Source organism: Poeciliopsis prolifica, unplaced genomic scaffold, assembly GCF_027474105.1.
Source record: "Poeciliopsis prolifica strain line A6 unplaced genomic scaffold, Auburn_PproV2 SCAFFOLD002, whole genome shotgun sequence".
NCBI classification, from domain to species: domain Eukaryota; kingdom Metazoa; phylum Chordata; class Actinopteri; order Cyprinodontiformes; family Poeciliidae; genus Poeciliopsis; species Poeciliopsis prolifica.
In genome coordinates this window covers 21,232,275-21,253,662 of record NW_026562377.1, presented here as the reverse complement: position 1 = coordinate 21,253,662, position 21,388 = coordinate 21,232,275, and the positions used below count along the sequence as shown (strand labels likewise).

General features: G+C 41.8%; 1 protein-coding gene across 10 annotated transcripts in view; it reads right to left on the bottom strand.

Annotated features, from left to right (window-relative positions):
- Positions 1–21,388, bottom strand: part of dab1a (DAB adaptor protein 1a) — a 102,279-nt gene that overhangs the window by 24,561 nt on the left and 56,330 nt on the right. For 7 of the 10 annotated variants that reach the window (XM_055051507.1, XM_055051521.1, XM_055051528.1 and 4 more), the window contains exons 3-7: positions 16,297–16,436; positions 12,290–12,388; positions 5,201–5,332; positions 570–689; positions 115–153 (exon numbers count right to left, since the gene is read on the bottom strand). In XM_055051507.1, the coding sequence (XP_054907482.1) occupies positions 115–153; positions 570–689; positions 5,201–5,332; positions 12,290–12,388; positions 16,297–16,436 (530 nt within the window). The remainder of the gene's footprint in view (positions 1–114; positions 154–569; positions 690–5,200; positions 5,333–12,289; positions 12,389–16,296; positions 16,437–21,388) is intronic. The other 3 variants (XM_055051536.1, XM_055051560.1, XM_055051574.1) reach the window with 1 other exon arrangement.

The window sequence follows — 21,388 nt, the reverse complement described above, 5'->3', positions numbered from 1 at the left end:
TTCATCCAGCTACTCCCACACTGTCCCCCAAACCGGAGCTGTCTCCCCACAGTGCACACAGAGAGGAGCAAGCTAGAAAGTGCAGTGAGGCGATGCGATTGGTCAGGGAGTTACCTGGTAGACCGGGTCTTCCAGGTCCTCCTCCAGTATCGTCTGAAGCGGGCGCACCGGCGGGAGCGAGGGAAGGAGAGAGACAGAGAGAGAGAGAAATGAAACAGGAGAGAAGAAAAGCAAGAGGACAGACGAGAGGTGGAGAGTTAAGCCATAGAGTGGAAGCGGTAGGCGGAAAGCACAGAGAGACTTCCCACCATTCAGATAATCATTGGGCAATCACCAAAGAGAAAATTACAGCGAGATAAAAAGAAATTAAGCAGGAGATGCGAAGAGGGGGAGGAATAAGCACAATGTGCAGATGGTGCCATTAGCGGATCCGAGAAGTGTCTACCTGGCATTCTTTTTATCTATATTCAGATCTTGCCTGTCAAAAGGCTCTCGTTTTAAGGCAGGGAATGCTTGACAGGTGCATTACACGAGACAAAAAAATAAAAGTAAAAATACTTCACAAGTACCTGGTAGACGGCCTGCTCACACTGCTTGTCTTTCTGGGCCTTCTTCTCCATCTCCTCTCTCTGCTTTATGTCATAAATGAGCTGGAACAAGTCCCGCAGGTCCAGGATCACAGGCTCGGCCTAGAACGACCAGAGAACATGTTAACCAGCAACGCTCACGTAAAACTCACATTCTGTTGCTCTGAAAGCCTGTTCCAATAATGATTGACTAACCTGAGGTGACTGAAACCTGATTGTCCTTCACCTGAAGGCTGATTACACTCTGTTCACGCACAATCCAATGACATTTGCATTTTGTTATGAAACACCAAATTCAATGTGTTTTATTGGGATGTTATGCGATAGATCAACAAATAAAGTGCGTACTTGTGTATTGCACACGGCCGGGTGTGTGTGTTCAATCTCAGTGTGAATACAGATGTTTTGTTGAAAACATCTGGAGCACAAACAGCTTATGGAAATTTAGAAATTAGCCAATTAACCGTCCATTTTGTAAAATTGTATGACAAATCTTCTCATGAAACCTCTTAGTTTGAGTTTCTTCTGAGTAGAGAGGATTACCAGCCTTAAAAAAAAAAAAATCAATCAATCTGATTTCCAAACAGAACAGGAACAAAATGGATCATTTCAAAACAAACAGCACTTTGCGCGAGTCGACCGGATGCATTAGCATCAGGGGGAAAAACAAACAGCGCAATCAGCGAGTTGAAAATCTTTCATTACAGGTGTAACGCAGCTCTTGAAACTGATTGCTTTCAGAGGCGCGGCGACGCGGCTTGGAAAATGTTGTTTTCCGACTGAGCTCATTGGGAACACCCGAATTGAAAACCGGGTTGAAGCCCGGAGACAGGACATTTATCTCCACGATAACTACAAGCTGCGTCCCTCCTCTCAATCAGCTGCGGACAGTTACATGAGCAGACGCCAGCTTCTCGGTCTTACCTCCGACAAACCCAAGCGGCACGAACGCGAGGAGTCTAACAGGGCAGTCGTGTTTGAGACCTAATCAATTATTGACCGGAGATTTTGCAGAGTGCACTCAGAGTTCATAGACCGAACGGTGCTTTGCATAAAGTGGTTCTCCTTTAATGTTGCGAGATATTCTCAGCCATCCCATTTCTGGTGACAGACAGACACGCTGCGGTAATCTTTCTACCCTCCTTCCCCAAACTGAGCCAACAGTGTAAAGATACTGTCACTCTTTCAAATTCAAATCCGCTTTACATTTCACAATGCACGCCACGTCAGTAGCAGAAGAATAAAGAATGCGGACCTGCCAACCCTGACGAAGTGCCACCTCAGGCAGACGGCGTTTCAGATTCGTGAGCAGATGAAACGGATGGGTGGAGGAGGACGAGGGGGTTTTCATGGCGTTCATTTATTTTGGCAGAAGTCCTAACTCGTGCTGCCTGTCCCCCAAAACATAAATAAAGGCAGAGAAATTAATAAACGGATGCATTTTGACGGTTCAGGACAAACCCGTTTATTTGCTAAAGTTGTGTCTTATTTACTACGTTAACGGCAGGCTTAACTGAGCTTTGGAAGACTCACGCAAAAAATAAAAAAAAATCCCTCTGTGCTTGTGTGACAAATTAGCCAAGTTAATGACAGCTGCTTCTTTAATCTGCGGAGATCTCAAGATGGAGCTGGAAGGTGTGAGACATGTTCCTCCTAAATTAATCTGAGGTTCAGTGAAAAAGCCCAGAGTTGGATCTGCATAATGTCTAAACGCTAGAAGTAAAAGGAGGAAAAGCTTTGAGTATTTTCCACAGTGATTTGAATTTTCCTGAACAGAGAGAGTCCAAAGCGGAACTGTGTGTTGGGGATTCCCCTGCCATTTATTTACAGAGATCCCACTGAGATGTTTTTTTTTTTTTAATGAATGAATGTTCACAGCACTGAAATGATACTTTTTGCTCTATGGATAGAAAGCATGAAATGTTTACTTGTTTTATTAATTAAAAGTCCGAGAGGAAGCATCAACAATTTAAAATGAAATCAAATCTTATCAGCTCTCACTCTTTTTGAGAAGTATTTCGATTCCACACAAAATTCAGAGTCTAACAGAGACTAGTCCTCTGCAACAAAAGAGCAGACGACGCAGCAGAAGAGAAGTAGCACTGACAGAAAACTACAATAAAGAACGATGAAAAACAAGAAGCAAAGTTTGGAGGGTTGCTAAAAGATTTGAGCTCATAATTCATCCTAACGTGATGATTCAATGTTTGCATCTCAGAATTTGTCAGATATTTCTAGAGGTATTTCTAGAGGTTGTCGCCTTTCTCATCACCAACACTGAGGAATCTGCATTTCTCCACAGTGGAACAATAAGATATATTTCTATTTCATTTGCCACACCTAGATCTAATTACTGCCGCAACCCATGGAATCATTTTTGATGATTACACGTGACAGCATCTAATATTCCACTGCTTGTTTCATAATTGGTTAGTATATTAATTTTTTATGGTGCAAAGCACTTTGAAAAACAGTAAACACATCACAACCTGAAATACAGGAACAGGTAAAAAAACAAAAGTCGTTGACATCAATCAGTCTTGGAAGGGTTAGAAAGATTTTTTTCCAAGGCTTTGGGACTCTGGTAAACCACAGCGAACATTATGTCTGAAAAAAGATAACATAACAAGCACTGCAGGTCTCACTTGCTTCAGCTATATGGTCATGATGGATGATTCAACAATAAGAAAGAGACAGGGCAAAAATGGCATCCTTGGGAGAGTTTCGAGATGGGAAGCACGAGGGTCTGCCTGACCTTTGCTCAAAAGACAATCCAAAGGAATCTGGGGAAGAATATTCTGTAGACTGCAAAGCAAGAAGTGGAACTTTTTGGTGGTGCTCATCAAAACATTTCAGAAAATTTTTATTATAACTTCTGAAATGCGTACATGTGACAAAAAAAAGGGGGGGTGGGGGGGGCAAAAACAGAAGAAATATTCACAGGTCTGTCCTTGGATTTTCTATGGTGTGAGTATTTTTCTCACACATTTAAACGATGACGAGAATTTTGACGCAATGCTTCTCCCATAACCCTGACCTGGACCTTCTGCCTTTCTATTCCTAATATTAACTCTGGTAAGTTTCGCATAAAGTTACAACAAAGACTGAACTCTGAGGCAATCCTTTCTGACACAATTAGGGCTCCTCCATCTGCACAAAGAGCTGACCAAATAAGACACGTCTTTCTTGTTCTGGGACTTTGAGCAGTAAGCCAATTACTTTTGAATATAACCCTAAATTGGCCTTTTCTGAGCAACTATAAGTCTTAGACTTCATGACGACAGAGACACTTTGTTAATTCACATCAAAGTGGTTACTTTCCAATTACAGCCACAGCAATAAGCTCTGCACTTTCATCCCTCTCGTTGTTTCCACCACGACTAACAGGCCGAGTGCCGGCGACGGCGGGTTCAAGTCCGAGAGAGAGAGTAAAATATAATTATGACCTTTCCTCAGGCACATACCTGGTAAATGGCAGCTTAGCTGAGCGAGGAAAACACAACCCTGTGATACACTGCTTGGCAGGGTAACGTTGGAAAAGCAACCGCTTTTCAATCACGGTGTGCACTGGCGAATGCAGACGGAAGGCGTGTGTGTTTGCATGTGTGTGGGAATCAGTCTAAGTCAGAGAGCCACGGTTCATGGCCCTGGGAGGATGGATATGCCATTAGAGCTGGTGACACACACTCAAACCCTCATTGACTCACTATGGGAAATCAATATGGCTACAGAGCAAGGCAGCTGGATCCAGATAAAATAAGCCAGGCACACAGATACAACAGCAGCAACAACAATCATATCAGAGCCCAGAGAGGTACTCAATATCAGGTAGAGTGTGCCGCTGGTGCTGCTGCAGGAACGACCTGGACCTTCTGCCTTACGCCGCGCCCACGTGCACAGTAAACAGTGTGTCTGATGCACAACACACACCTGCATGAGCGAAATGTCAAGAGGTTTGCACCAGTGAGAAATGATCTGAATGTATCACTTTAACCTGCGCACATGTATGACGGAGCAGTTCTTGCGGTAACAGTGTGAACGTTACGTGCATTCATCATTCACAATATGCCGTACTAATTTGGACCTTCAACAGTGTTTGTCTCCACAAGACATTTGCCGGAGCTTGAGGATGCGCTGGCATCTTTCAGGTCAAGATGAGCTTTTTACGCTGAACGTGTTTCTTGGGTTGCGCTCAAACATTCGAGAATGACGATCCGGTTCAGATGGTTGGGAACTGGTTGGGTTTTATCAGCATATCTAATGTGTGGGATATACTCAGAAGCCAGGAAAAACTGTTTATTTATGCCAAAAGCTTGTAGATAAAAAAGAAAAAGGAAGGTGACGTGTTGTTTCTCTGCAACCTCTGGACTGATATGCAGATATAAGTGAGGGATTATGCAAATATTTGAATGTAATTAGAGAAAATCTACAAACTTCCGCATCAAATTCTTGCTTTTGACATTCATTGTTGTTGCTTTATTTTACAACCATTTTTACAATATCTCCATTTCCTATTTGAAAACAAATAGTGCAAACATATTGTGAAAGGCCTGAGGTGAGTCCATAAACTCTTCACTGACATTAAAAATTGACGCGCAGAGGCAAACACTGACCGACTGTGCAGTTTTGATGGCCACAAATCTGTGATTTCCCTCCTTTCCGCAGACATAACCGAAGGCTCTGTGGTCTGTGATGTCCTTGGCGATGTAGGAGATTTCATGGACTGCATGGTGGTGTTGGAGGATCTGAAAAAGAAAACAATGAAGTATGAGTTTTTGCTGTGGAGACAAAAAACAAATAGTTCTGTGCCTTCACGCTCCAGAAAAGCATGATGTCAGGAAAATACATAAAGTTGTACCAGATTTCCCTACAATTGCAGCTACAAGCCTCTTGGGGTATATTTCTGATCCTGGTTTGGGTATCCAGAAATGAAAGTCTTTGTCTGTTCTTTAAAAAAAAAAATAGCTTAATCTCCTACTGATCAAACAAGGATAATCTACAGAAGACATTACTTCTCAAAAAGTAATGTCCTTATGAGAAAAGGACATTACATTAGATTTAGACTTTGATTGAGCCATTCCAGCACATGAATACACTTTAAACTAAATTATTTGTTTGGCAAGTTGCCTTTTGGAAATGTGAAGTTTTCTTCCAGTATTACTGGAAATTTATATCCACACACATTCCTATCAACTCTGACTTATTATATCTCTATGCAGCAAATAATCAAACTAATTCTGCAGAAAAACTCATAACAGAAAACAAACAATCATAATCACAATATTTAGCAGATTTTATATATATATATATATATACATTTAAAGATTGAAAAATTTTAACTCCTCACAGTGATTATTCCACACTAGTCCAGGACAATATATCACAATGGACATGTGATTAATATCAATAGATATGCGTATTCAGTAATGTTTTAGCTGCTCAACTTCTCACTGTAGCATGGATTAACTCCTTCTTTGGTTGCCTAGCAACAATCTGTTGAGTAACTGGCGCAGCAGCGGTTTCAGGTTTCGTCATTGTGCCTCATGACTGCATAAAAAAAGCCACGCCATCAATCAGGCAGGATTTCAACGATTTAAGACAAAAAAACTAATCAGTAATCGTCGTTATCGACTGATACGAACTGTGGAAATGCTCACCGCATATAAATACTTTTACAAGGAACTGCATGTTCTCACCTGACACAAACCTTCGCAACCCTCCCTGAGAGTACACTCTGAACACCGACACTCGGTTAGACACCTTGTATCCTTCACTGAATTATTTGCGGCTCTTCTGCCCTCTACGGTTTAGTTTGGGTTGGATCTGCCAAGCTGGCATTGCCTGTGGCAGATGGCACTGTTTGTCCTGAGGACAGAGGGGGGGTGATCAGTGACAATCACAGCTCGGCAAGCTGTCGGACTTGATCACTTCATCTGCGCCCTGTCTCCCAACACACACACTCACGCACACACACACATGCACAGAATTCACAGCTTAATATGCAAAGGCCCTCTGTTAAGTCACACTAAATGTCTGCTTTGTTATTGTTGTCTATGCCAGCTGCCCACTGTGAGGAGAGGCGCGCAGTCAACATAATGATCCTGCGGCCCTTCAGTTCGTCAGAGGGGCCGGGGCTCTGTACAATCACACAACAAACACACGCATCTGCTCCCTCTGTAGTGAATCCAGAGGTGAGACGTGGCGGGGAGGAGTGACAGCAGTTTAACACGGGGGGCTGCGAGCAATCACACACACTGTAAACCCCAGCAGAGGCAGATAATCGCTGTATGAGTCATGTCTTCTAAATTTAATAATTGGAGTAATGATTATTATTATCACCTTTGATTGACCTGAAAATGACAGCTAAGGCAGTGTGTGAAGATGCACGCCGACACACACAGCTCATTTACGGGGGTTATTGAATTATCTCCGGGTGGGCGGCGGGGTGACAAAGAGAGACTCCGATTCAAAGAGAGCGCACAATGAAATGACTGGATACATTCAAATGCTCCTCTTCATCTTGGCAGCAAGTGAAGCTTCAACAGCAGAAGCACTTCGTTTGCACAGTCAGCGGTTGGATCACCAGCGTTTAAAAACGAAGCTGGGATTGTTTCACTGGGACTCTGACGTCTTTTGGGCCAGTTTCTCAGCACAAAGTTTGCGTTATTACAACAACAAGGAATAATTGAATCTCCTCCTCGGCTCCTACAGACTAGCGCTAGTATTAGTTAGCAAGCATCTGGTGGAACTGCGCACCATCCTGAGCTCTTCATAGGAACCACTTCTCAGTGAAACGCTTCTAAAAACGATTTTAAAAGCTTATCAGAGAAACGCTATGATGACGTGCTGAAGGGGGGGGGCTCTGATTCCTTAAATAGGAAGATATTTCAATGCGTTAAATTGAAAATAAAATTTCTTTTAAATCATGTTTGATATGTCCAGCATTTTTATAAGAATTGAAGGTAAGACAGTTAGTTAATTATGCTGTTAAATGGCATTCCAGGGTAGTTGATTGCTTGCAAAGTTATATAAAAATTCAATAATGACTTTATGCTCTCTCCCTCTCTCTCTATCTTTCTGTCTGTCCAGATATGCTGATATGGACAACAGCCCCACACAGCATCGGTGTCTCTCGGGGGATTGTGGGCAGCGTGTCCTTGAACAGCTGCTGGCCACTGACCCAAGATTTTCTGCTCTGATGCTGGGAGGGAGGAAGGAGGAAAGGAAGCAGCGGGATACTGTCAGTCTAACCTCTCCTAACCTTCACATCCCTCTCCTGGAAAGCAGCCCACTGAGGCTGCCCAGTCTCCAACCAGCAGACCCGCACCATCAGAGCACTTAGCTTTGAGGTGTAATTAGTCGCTTGAATGAAAAAATCTCTGTGGAGCTTGGCTCCATGAAGGCAAAAGAATAAAACACACAAGACTTCGTGTAGTCAGATAACAGAAGCTGAACATTGAGATTGTCTCGACATGCTGGGAGTGATAAACTGATCACATACCTTGTTACAGTAAAGTTGTACTAATTTAAAGGTTTTCTAACTGCATATTTGAACCTGGGATTGTAAAGAAATCCCACTTTCTTTGCAAGTGGGAATTTTTGAAAAACATGAGTAGGAGCTCAAAATTATACATACAGACTCAAATGTAAGCACACAGCTCATTAATATTTTATTAAATGCCCCTTAGTAAGTTGTACACGGTACCAGCTGTCAAGCATGGTTTCATTCTCAGTAGTAATGTTGCGTCAGTATCGCTCAGTACACCAGCGGTGAAATACTGAAGATGTTGCACCGACTGCAAATTCTTTAACTTCACCTTAAATCAGGAGCTCGACAGGTGAAACAGAGGCATTCCAAACATGCACTGAAAGTGGCTTTGGGATGGATAAAGCAGGCTAACATTAGGGAACTATGCAGAATCGGTTTGAACTACGCCTAAAAACTGCCAGAAAACCAAAACCAGAGACGTCACTCATCCAATTAAATTATGCTAGCAGCTTGTTGATAACCAGACATTCTTCACGACTTCACCAGGGATATTTTAACCAAATATTAGTGAATGTGTGCGTGCATGCGATCGTCTGAATGAGTTTGACCTTGTGTAGAAGAGAGAGAATGCACAATAAATTCAAACATGCGCACCCTATCTTTTTATTTCTCTTTATGTTGTTTTTGGATAAGCAGGACCGCCAATATGAACTTACTACACATGCAATTAGCCTATAAAGTTTATAGATATTATAATAATATTAATCGGAGTACCCAAGTCTCTCTCCTGCGAAAGGCAACCTGGTTCAGAGCAGAGTGACACACGGTGAGAAACAATCGACAGCGAAAGGCAAATGTTTTCCTTGACTCAGGGTGAACCCAACACACGGAAACATAAAAGCTGCAAGAAGCTTTTTAAAAACGAAACAGTTTTTCTACAGCATATCTGAGGTTAATTCTGGCCAAAGAGACAGAGACGTTCAGAAGTTGCTCTGTTTAATACTTTGGACTTCTAAGCCTCTGCCTATCACGGGACACGCTGAATGTGGAATCATAAAGGTAAAGACTGACATTCTCTAAGGAACGACAACGGAGAACGTTGATTTAAAGCAACTAGTCCTAGTCCAAGTTTCTATCATTTTAAAACAATAGAAATGGTCTGACTACTACTGTCATATATCCATCTGTTCATCATTTATTCCCACTCATCCTTGCAGGTTCGAAGGGGAAGGCCTGAGTCTTATAGCCAGAGGTCATTGAGGGAGAGGCGGGGTACACCCTGGACAGGTCGCCAGTCCATCACATCACTTTCACACAGCACCAGAAAAAAAACTAACGACCGCTCACTGCCGAAAGGCAAGAAACAATTACTTGAAGAGCCATCCTGGTCTTTTTAAAGAGCTATTGAAACGGGCCAAATCAGAATCTGCACATGAAAGCTTTTTTTTTTCTTAAGATCAGAAATCATCTTCACAAATGACGGGTTCTTCTTCAGCATCTGCATCTTTGTTTTTAAATGATGTGATTGAAATCATTGCATTTTGTGGAATGAACCGGATGCATCTAATCTTTGTGACTCAACCCTCGACTCCCGACATAAAGGTGTGTCCTTTCTGCGCTTGGCGCCAGAGGATGATGAGGCCAGCGGCTGTGCGTGTGTTGCTGTGCGTGTGAGTGTGTTTATCGAGATAGAGGCCGACCCGAAAGAAAGACGTGCCGACCTGCTCTCTCCGAGATTAATGTCTCCGCCTCTTCTTCTTCTACATCTCGAACAGCACTCCCCTCCATCCTGCGCATGACCTTCCCTCCTTCGACGGCGGGGGGCCATTCATCTATTCCTTCACCTGTACATCCATCCTCCCATCTGGGAGACGGATGCATGCTGAGGGTGTAGCGGGGGGGGTTGAGATCGTCGAGATCCATGAACCTAAGCAGAGTCATTCTCTCCGTCTTGCTCTCTTCCCTTGGCATAAGGAGCGATTGGAGGACTGATAGTGACGACTGCATATCTTTATAGTTAATATTAATGCGAGGAGACAGAGGACAAGGTCTCCCTGAAGAGAGCTTTACTCTGACATATGCTCCCTGATTCCCTACCTATCTCTCTAACTCTGTTTCAGTCCATCTCTGTCCCTCCATCGCAGCCCTACGCTCCTCTATCAATCTTTTTCCACATTCTCGTTTCCTCTTATCGTTTCACCCAACCCTTTCCCCACTACTATTACTCTCTCTCCCCCACTTCACTCCTTCGGCTTTTTACCAGTTTTTCTATTGTATCTATTGTTTTATGTTCTTTATCACTCTGTCTTTCATCATAGAAATGTTGACGCGTCAAGGAGGGGTGAGGGACACGACTTTATGAGGGCTGTAAAACGAGGATTGAAGGTGAACGACGGGTAAACACGCACAAACGCGTGCGCACGTGCAACGTGAACGACGTCCGACTCACGCCGGGGTGTAAATCTCGCTGCTGAACACCAGGTGTTGAGCTGAGGGCTTCATTCACGGCTCAGACAGACCAGACAGCACGGCATGCACATTTATACGACACAGATGTTGAATTATGGTATAGAAATAAGGTTGTTTTCCTCCAGCTGCCACAAAAAAAAAAAAAAACACCATAAAAACAAGCAAACACTGAAAATCTTAACAGGCTTCCAGAGTAAACTGTGCCAAACACCTTAAAATTAATTTCTCTCCCATGTACCTGGCTCTTAATGCAGGAATGAATCTCAATCACCAGCACTAAAAGAAAGAAAACTGGCTTGTTTAGCGACAAGAAAACTGCTGCACTTGGGGATTGGCAGGGGCACATTATGTTTCTTGCTCAAGGATAGATTACCAGGTATGGCTGGGTAGGGTATTGAACCTCAATAAAAGCTGTCAGCGGATCCTTGGGTAGGAAAATTTAAAAAGAAATCACCCGGCACTTCTGGCCACTTTCCTCAGAGCTACAAGCACACTCAATCTGCAACAGCATTTAATAACTGACTTCTGAGCTCTCTCCACGGACTGCCCTCTATTTATGACTGCCACTGTTGGTGTAAATCTCCAAGTTGTCAAGATGTCTGACAGAAGCCAAGAAAATCTCCTTTTCATTGTGCTTTTGCTGGGATTTAAGGTAGTTTTAGCTTCTATGGGAAAAAGGTGGCTGACAGCAAACTGTGAGGTAAATAAGATAACTCTGTAAATGGAGAGGGACGGCAGAGTGGGGGGAATACAAAAGGTTTCAAAAATTTGCATCCATCCATTCTTCCACTGTCCCCTCATTTACCTGACTTTTGTGGGTGTAACACATTCAAGAGGGGCCTAAGAAGCCAGTGGCATATGCCTGGAAAGCCTCTATAGGGAGTCATCCAGGAAGCCATCTTGGCAGAGACCAAATCCCCTTTAACTGACTTGTTTCAATGTCAGGAGAGCAGTCCTCTCCAGATTAGGGAGCGCCTCACCCTGTCTCCACGGTGTGAGTCCAGCCACATATGGAGAATGAGTATTTCGACAGGAAGGTTCCCTTATTAACACAACAGATAAGATGTGGATGTTTGGGACTAATGGAATAGATGCCCAAATTGTTCTTTATAACTGTGAAGAAATGTTCCCCAATTCGTCTCGCCTCTCAATGCTTCACACTAAAGTTCACAAGCTATGAGCAGCATGTCTGTTATCTACCAAAAAGACAACTAAATAATCAGCTAACAGCTCATTTAACTTCAAGTGTTACTTTATAAAGAGCAGGATGGCAAAAACACATAATACTCTCTAAAATAAGCCCTTTAGAAATAGACGTAGTGGGTGATCATCCTCTCTCTCTCTCCATTCTAACACCATTCAGCTAAAACCAAAAACCGGCACTGGGCTCCAGACCTCGCTATTGGAAGTGCTGAAATTAAATATATAAGGAAGTCAGGGCGGATCCTATTGGTCAGCCAGGAAACAGCCAAGTAAGATGGAAAACGCATAATCCTGGAGCACAATATGAAACCAGTGTTGTCGCTGTTTGCAAAAAGGCATACAATGGGATAGCCATGTTCTCTCATCTACTACAGTCTTGTTCTCAGGGTTTCAATTAGGGCCTCCTGATTTCCCCGGGGGCCTCTCCCTTTCATGGAGAGGCCTCATTAACAGAAGAAACACAAATACATGCACACACAGCAGGGCTGCGCGCAGTAATGCTCACGCATATAAACAGACCCACGTCTCCTTCAGAGCTTACCCCCGTCTTCTCATCAAAGATCTTGATCCCTCCAAAGGAAACGGTTAGAAACACCTTCTGCTTGTGTTCTCCTTTAGACCGTGCTGCAGCAGCTATACCCTGCGGATGAGACACACACACACACGATGCAAAACAATCGCATTAGGAATAGAAATGAAATACATTTAGAGTGGAAAGGGAATGCACATTAAGTAGAGTCTCTGAGTAAAAGATTGTTCTCTTGGTGGATTACCTCTCAGTTGTGGTAGCAAGCCACACACGGTGGCATCAGGTGAGGATGAGACAATTTACAGCCACAAACAGACATTTTACCAACATGTTTAGCAGAAGATTATGCAACACTAAGAGGGCTAAATGTCAGGAAAATATGGCAAGACACGCCATTTCTGCACATTCTAAACTTACTCCACCAAGAAAGTTCTGTAAAGCTGCTGTCACACCGTTTCTTTTCTTGACACATATGTTTCCATAGCTAGAATGCATTGTGAATGTGAAGAAATGAAGCACATTTTTCAAATCATCAAGTCCTGTCACATCTGTTTGGTATGTGTGTTCTTGTGTTGTGCTACTGTTTGCATAAATTAGAATGTTAGATTTTTTTTATTTAACCATTATTTTATCATAAAGCCCCATGAGATAAAGTCTCTTTTTGAGGCCAAGAAGCACAAAAGTGTACAAAATTTACAGTTTGCTACTGTGCTGGACCAAATGAGTTACTTTTGCTATCATGTCATAATGTCATATTTCCCATATCCCTTTTCTCTAGGGAAGATCATATAGAGAAGAAAGATTATAATGTTTATATACAGTCTACAACTGCCCCCAAGTGGTGAAATTATGCTTAACAAATGAATCAGAAAGTAATAGCTGGCCTACCCTACTGGAGGATGCATTTCAAACATTTGGCATGGTGAGGTGAGTGATTCAGAGTGCAGTCTCGTCTGACCTTGGATAACGTTTTCGGTCAGACGAGGCATATTTTTATAACCTGCAAAAGACGTCTTGTGTTGTCTTGTTTAGGTCCACAGACATATTCCTAAGTTTAAATGCGAACAATAACAGTGTTAGCGGTGTGACGGTATAGGTCTTTCAGTTCAGCACACATCTGTCCTAAATCAATATAGCCATTTTAAATACACAACATTTGTGCATGAGCTCTTTGTTCCACTAAACAGTTTTAAAAGAGGCACCAAAACAAAGTAGAGAAGTTTTCCAGCTTTCCGCTAAAGTCTGCCACATTTTCACAATGCACCTTAATATGAACTCAAACTTTCGTTTTCTACATGAACTTTATGATTTTATTTAATATTCGAATAATAGAAAATTGATTTTTTCAATGAGATTTATCCTGTTTAAATAAAAGCCAAGTAAATGAATAAAAATTGAGAAAGAAAGGCAGACCCAACCAAAGTTATCATTTTACAACAGCAATAAGACACATAACTCTTAATTACTCACTTAAAAATAATGTTAAATCAAAATCAAATCAAATTTTATTTGTATAGCACATTTCAGCAGCAAAGCATTTCAAAGTGCTTTACATCATAAACACAAAGTCATGCATCATAAGATAGACAATACATTGTTACATATTACATTTCAAATACAATTCTAAACAGGTGTGTTTTTAGTAGAGATTTAAAGGAAGTCAGGGTTTCCGCTGTTTTACAATTTTCTGGAAGTTTGTTCCAAATTTTTGGTGCATAGATGCTGAAAGCTGCTTCTCCTCTCTTGGTTTTGGGGATGCAGAACAGAACAGAACCAGAAGACCTGAGAGGTCTGGAAGGTTGATACAACAACAGCAGATCTTTGATGTATTGTGGTGCTTGAATAATAAGCCAAAAGTAAAACACTGGCGCACAGAGAAATAGGCTGAAGTCCAAATCCAGCTGCCTGCAGTATTCAACCAGCCCTAAACACCATGGAGATTTCTGCAGAGGGATTTTCTCCAACAACTGCGCTTTTATGGTGCGTTCAATTGCAACTTCTACAATAGATCGTCTCTAGATAAACATTTCCAAATTAACTTGCACAGTATTTTACATACAAATGACAGAACAGCAGACTACAGTTTAGGCGTGACAATAAGTCCATTTTATCGATTAATCAAATGTTTGATTTATTTATTTTTCTTCAATTAAATGCTGCAATGCCCTCCCTGGGTTGCTATATTTCAGAGTGATGTCAATAGAACCAAAAGCCCATTATGTTGGTTGGCTAGCATCTCAAAACGTCCTTTAGGTGAAGTTGCATCTTTACTCTGCAGATTATTTGTTTGTTTGGTGCGAGCATTTCCCAGTTGCCGTATTGAAGGTCAGCTCTGGATGCAGCATTTTTTGCAGACCTACTATTTTTGTACATTGAAGGTCTGATTTCCTGAGAGGTTTGGTCCAGAACAGTTTGTGACATCTGACTCCATAGATTAATGAGTGGTTTGCAGCCTATGAACCTCTGGACTGGATTTGATTCATTGGTGCCTATGTAGATGCCAGAAATTAAGTTAAAACAACTATTCTGGAAGGTTTTCAGTGGTTTAAGTCAAAAATAATACTCACTGTAAATACATATGGTTGATATGTGTGTTAGAAATGCTACAGTCTTTCTCATCTTAGTTTAACAAGGTTTTGAAGAGTTCTACAGCCTTTATCGTTCTTTGGTTTTTAATTATCGAAGCCGCTCAACAGATTTATTTTAAATACTGAAAGCCTTGTCATGCACATGATGCACATCTTTAAGAGCAGTCAAGCAATATGAGGATGGAAAACGTTTCTTCATGAAGCAAGTTCTGAAAAACAGAAGAAAGCCAGGGCCCATCATTAGAACGGGCATTACTTTCATGTTGATTTGTGTTGCTTGATCGCAAAAAGGAGGGGAAGAAAAGGGTGGAACAAGAACAGAGAGCCGGAGGAGTTGAACGAGGCTCCGGAGGAGCCACGTGAAATAAGAGGTGGAGAGACGAGAGTAAAAGAGTTGATGGATTTCCTGTCGGAATAAATGAGAAGGAGGGATCCCGTTTGATCAATGAGCTGTCTGTTCGTTTCTCACCCTTATAGGTCTCCACTGGGTGGAGTTTTCACTCCACGCAAAACAAAACACAAATGTAATTTTCTCTATTTCATTTCCACCGGCAGCATGACTTCGGGATAATTAATAATGAATGATCTGCTCCTCGCCTTATATCTTTGACAAAAATCTGCAGGCAGAAAAAGAAAAAAAAAAACAAGGATTTGTTTAAAAATCTAAACACAAGTTTCTTCATGTTGCATAAGTCAATCAATTATTATTATTATTATTTTTTTTTATAATCGACGCTCTTTTTTCCATGAATTATAATAAAATGGCCAATCTGCTGTCATCTTCGACTTCACTCACCTGTCTCCTACCCATCATCTAAATGATCCCTCTTCCTCAATGACTTCTCTTCTTTGTTAACTGCCCCATCTGTCTAACTCCCCCTCTAATTGTTCCTGTCCTGCCAAATGAGACATTCACCCCAATCCCCTTCTCATCCATATGGCTAACCTCCTCACTTCCTCCTGCACCCATCATCATCATGCCTATAAATTAAAACATGCACTTTTTTTTTTCCCTCCTACCTTCGTACTTGAACTTTTCTCCCCTGAAAATTTGCATAGCGGGAACAAAAAAAAAAAAAAAAAAAAAAAAAAAGCAGACAAACCCTGCATACATGACTATATACGAAGGCGCGCTTACGCTGTGATGTATTAAACATGCACATTTAAGTGTTCAACACTAGAATATGCATGAAGATGAACTCTTTATGGACCAAAAAAATTGAACAGCCACTGATGTTTGTAGGTTTTGAGAGCGCAGAAACTTCATTCGGCCTGAGGCGATCCATGCTGCGTTGTTTCTCCACATTCTTCTTCTCTTTCCTTGTTATTTCAAATTATCATGCAAATTTAAAGTTGCCAGATTGTGTCCGCGCAAATCTCTGTTTGTTTGCAACAGCAGGAAAATAAAAGGGAAGGGGAGTGTGCTCTTACCTTGAGCTTCATCATTGAGTCCTGGCAGAGCTTGTCTCCGCGGGCGGCGGTGACCTCGTCCAGGCCGATGAGTTTGGCCTTGTAGCGGACGCCATCGCCCTTAAAACGCCTGATGAGAGCTGCCTCGCTGCGATCCTGCCCTGCAGTCACAAACCACATGCAGACACACACACACACACACACACGCACACACACACACACACACACACACACACACACACACACACACACACACACACACACACACACACACACACACTCTGCAGTCAACAGTGCTGCTTCCAGTCAAGGACCTCAATCTACCTCGGACCAGCAATATTACCTCAGGGACATCAATCAAGTGGCCAACAAAAAGGCTTGAAACTGTAATTCTTTGGGGGAGAAAAACAAAACAAAAACAAAAACTAAAGTAAAAGCCAAAGCTAAAGATTTAACAACATCTTGTTTCAGGACTAACTCAGAAGTGATTGTGTTGAAATTGGTCAAAAATACTAAGCGGATGTGCCTGCATCGTTCAGAAGGAATAATGTTGAAACTCAAAATAATGCTGTGACATTTTGCTCTTATCTCCCCCATCTGCTGCAGTCCTTCCTCTCTCCTCTTCTTCTATTGTGCCCCCGATTGCCGACACAGTGCGAATGCATTAGTGCGTGTCAGCCGTGGCGTGAACGTGTTGACCTTGCTCTCGTACAGGAAGTCTCTGTGTTATCTCCTGTGTTCCCTCTCGCACACACAACATAAGACGCGGGCAGAGCAGCTTCTCATAAGGCCGAACTCTCGCTCCCTTTGTGTCACGCTGTCACCATTCTTCTTCGGACCGTTTCCCTGCCTGTGAGATGCCGCGGGTGAGCAGTTCATCAACGCTTTTCCCATCCGGAGGAGCACCAGCGAGTCTCCCGGTCGACTCCTCGTCACGTGTGGTGAGCATGCAGCGCGGGGGGAAAGGAGTGTGAGGGCGAGAGCGAGAGGCGTAATGATAATGCAGCAAATTCAGATAATATATAGAGGCATTAGTTCTGTACTCTGTATCAGCGTGACTCTTTGGAAGGTCAGACTCAGAGTGATGGAGAGGTCCCACTCCTCCTTTTCTCACTCTTTCACACTCCCTCCATTCACACAAAGTCCCCGAAGCACCGCAGTGTAAGAAGAATGAGGCTTTTGATCCAGGGGATCTGGGGGGGTTTGGGACGGGGACGCCACGTTTCCCAGAGCTGTTTAATCATAGTTCCCCACCGCTAATCTACTTTGTGTCTGCGTTACCTGCTTACTCATGCAACTTTAAATCTGCATCAGCATCACATGATGTGAATCATATTTACAGCTATTTGTGTGTGTGATCATTTATTCTCATCGTTTGTCATTCATCGTGATGAATTTCATTCATTTCATGAATTTTGACTCATCGTTATCATGATAAATTCCAATGAATGATGTTAACCACCCAAAGCTCTCCGCATTGGATTACTAGTTTCACTTTTTTCTCCACTGTTTACTCAATAAAAGCATAAAAATATATCAATAAATTTAGAAAATGTGCAGCTTAGTGGTAGGAATCACACTTCTTAAAGAGTTTTAGTATTTGTGTTTATGGGGATATGATTGCTGTGTCATGCAGTCAAAACCATTCAGTTATCTGTAAAGTATTTTTTGTAAATCATATTTTTAGGTCCATATCGCCCAAATTGACGATACGGATTCACACCGCTACCTAGAAGAAGAATCCACAGCTCACACTACCAAACACTCTTCAGTGTGGAAGTTTTTCATGAACAAAAATGACTCAAAAACAGCTATTTTTGTTTTTTAGGTGAACCGTCTAAATAGAAGTGATTTAAATCAGAATCTGTTTCAAAGGAAACTGTATTTTATAGTGAATAATGTTGACTCTCAGTTGGGATGGTTCATTGGCCTAAATCCAACTTTAGTAGACGCAACGAAGACTGAATTCACTACAGCTAATTTGTTGTGTGTTTTATCCCTCTGAGCTTTTAACCTCCTTTTCTTAACTGAACATGTTGGTGCATTTTCAAATGTTTGCATTGTTTAGGAAATCTCAAAAGCAAGATTTTTTTTAAGCTCTGCAAATGCTTCTGCTTTTGTCATGCTTACTGTGCTAGTTGAGCTAATCACTAAAATGAAATCTACTTTTACTGTGACATTTTTCGAGTTATGTGGTTTCGGGAACTGATGGTCTGACGGGACAACCCTCCACCTCTTCCTCACACTGCCCAAATGCATTATGACCTCGGGAGGGTTAAAGATAAACCTGAATCATTCAAGGTCAATCCTCTCTAAAAGATTAGAGATCGGAAAATAAACACAATTCTGATCAGTGCATTTCCATTTAAAATCTTCTGTCTCATATAAGGGAATACTTGTAAAGAAAACAGTTTTCCCCATTGAAAAAAAAAAGAAAAGAAAGTCCTACACACAGACACTGTGTATGAACTCGCGGTGCTGACTCACTAAAGAGACAGACTCAGCCACAGCCATACTTTCAGTAATTCATCACTGCCTCAAAACCCTAAGAGACAGGGCAGCTAAAGAATTTCTGCCCTTGTTTTGTAGAGAACGACTCGTTCAGATGTGTCGCCTCAGAGGGGATTCAGATGAACGGAGGCGTTTTAATCACCAGGCAGTTCTGCTTTCATTTCATTTAAAAATGCCCCTCAAACTGACAAGTTTCAGAAATGCTCTCAACATCCCTGTTGATGTCAACGCAGCGATGCTACGACAACTCCTCCAAACTCCTCCAGACTCGTCTTTTCTTCTCATGGAGTCAACAACATGAAACGTGTTCCTGCTACAAAGTCTTAAGATGCCGTTTCATCATACATTTACATTAAAACGTGAGACACTTCTGAGAAGCTGGGTGCTCTTAATCAATGTGCTTGAAAACTGATTTGGAAAGTTTTAACAAACATATGTGGAAAGGTAATGCTTCATGTTGAATGTTAAGGTTTTATTACCCCAAAAACAGCAAATATGACACTTTATTTTTAAAAAAACAGATTTACTTTATATTGAGTTACCACAACTGTGTTTTGTTGAGGTCATAGTGAGTTTTAACTTGTGTTGCCACTAAAACACTGTACTCCAGCAAAACTTTGATAAAACCATCAAAGTCAACATCATCAATATGAGTAATTAGCGTCGCAGTGTGTTGGTATATCATCACAAAATCTAGTTTGAAACAAATTTCTCTCTATATTATGGTTACAATATGTTCACTGAATTGAAACGTCTCAATTTAGACACAGACCTGCTTCTGAAATCATTCTATTGAGCAAATAATGTCTTTCCTTGGATTGCTAAACAACGGATGAAGTATGTTGCATATATTGAGGGAGAAAATCTACTTAAATTATAGAGCTTTGTTGATCTAAACTTTACAAAATTGCATTGTGTTACTATAAATTTGTGAAAAAGTACCATCTGTTGAAAACTGATGGAGGAAATAGAAAAAAGATGACTGGCTAGACTACTGACTTGCAAATGATGATGTTAAAAAATGATGGTGAGAGTACCAGGGATATGTTGAGGGGTTGGGTTGAGAAAGTAGCAAACCGAACACCACAACACAGATCAAAGATCTACACTGAGTGAAAATATCCAGACGAATTAAAGCTCAACTGAGCAGCAGCTGACAACCAAACTGAAAAATAGGGGTATATTAACAGATGCACAGATCTATTGCTATTATAAATCTGATGTAAATGTAAAGCAGACTGCCTTGGCTAAACAGCTGCAATAAATGGAGAAAATTGCTTTGCTTTATAAATTCCCCCTTGGGTCTTTGATTTAGATGACTGAATTTATTGTTTTACAAAGTAAACATAAAAGCTGCATCCATTAATACTTACAGTTCAGTTTTTTTTAAAAGATACATTTTTCCCCTTGTTTCTAGGATCCCACAGTGTGCAGGGAGCAGAGTGTATCTGTCACTTCAGGGGCATGGATCTGTGTGAGTGTTAAATAACACTAGATGTGTCCAGCTGCTTTTGTCTCAATGGAGCAGCAGTTTTCATTTGAGTCTGACATTTAAGACCTGCTTGCTCCATCTGCATCCATCACCATTACCCCAACTATACTTAGCACAGAGGGTGGAGAGTCAAAGCGAGGCAGCGAGGTTGGAAAAGGCCAAGAGAGGAAGGGGAGAGGAGAAAGGCGGTGAGTTCGGGGTTATTTCTCCTGCTGAGTGGTTTATATTATTACCTTTTGGAAGCATCTTCCATGAAAGACCTCCCCGTGTGTCTGTGTGTGTCTGCGTCAGCGGGTGTGTGAATGTGTGTTTCGGGGAGGGAGAGCCATTCGGTCTGCCGTAATTAAATGTCTGGTATTGCTGTGACCCCACTGAGCTTCAAACACAACTAATGAAAGAATCTTTCGTTTCATCTGTCATGCTGTTCCACACACACATGCACGCACACGCACACACACACACACACGCACACGCACACGCACACACACACACACGCACACACATGCGAACAGCATAGTGTGACTTGCTACCATGCTCACACAGACGTGTGTGGCAGCATGTTTGCAGCGATCAAAACTAGTTTGCCATAAAGATGAAAGAATCTTGTGCAGCATCAATCTCAGTAACTTTACAGGTGAACATGCAACATCAGAGCCGCAGTAAAGCATGGGCCGCTATGAGATTCTCCCAATATGGTAAGCTTGAGTAAAAATGCCACAGAAATTAATTAAAATGCATAAAGAGCTACTTGGTTTAATTTAAAATAAAGTAGCAACAAATCATCCTACATACTGCAAAGTGGAGGTCAAATGCTTCAAAACAGTGTGACCTTCATATTTCAGTGGTTTACTTTGATGGCTATGGGCTCACCCCAATGACAAACATCCAAAATTCAGATTTTCTGACGATTTCAAAATGACATGAACCAACTGAATGTGATTTTAACGCACAAATCTCATCTTACAACCTAACCAAGCAGAAGGAAGATTTATGACTTGATGTTTTCGCAATAGATAGTCAGGCACCTATTAAGTCTAAAAGTCAGTGCAGAGATATACCAAGGCGTTCATAATTCCCTCCATGAAGAGATTTGGTACGTGCCAAAAGAAC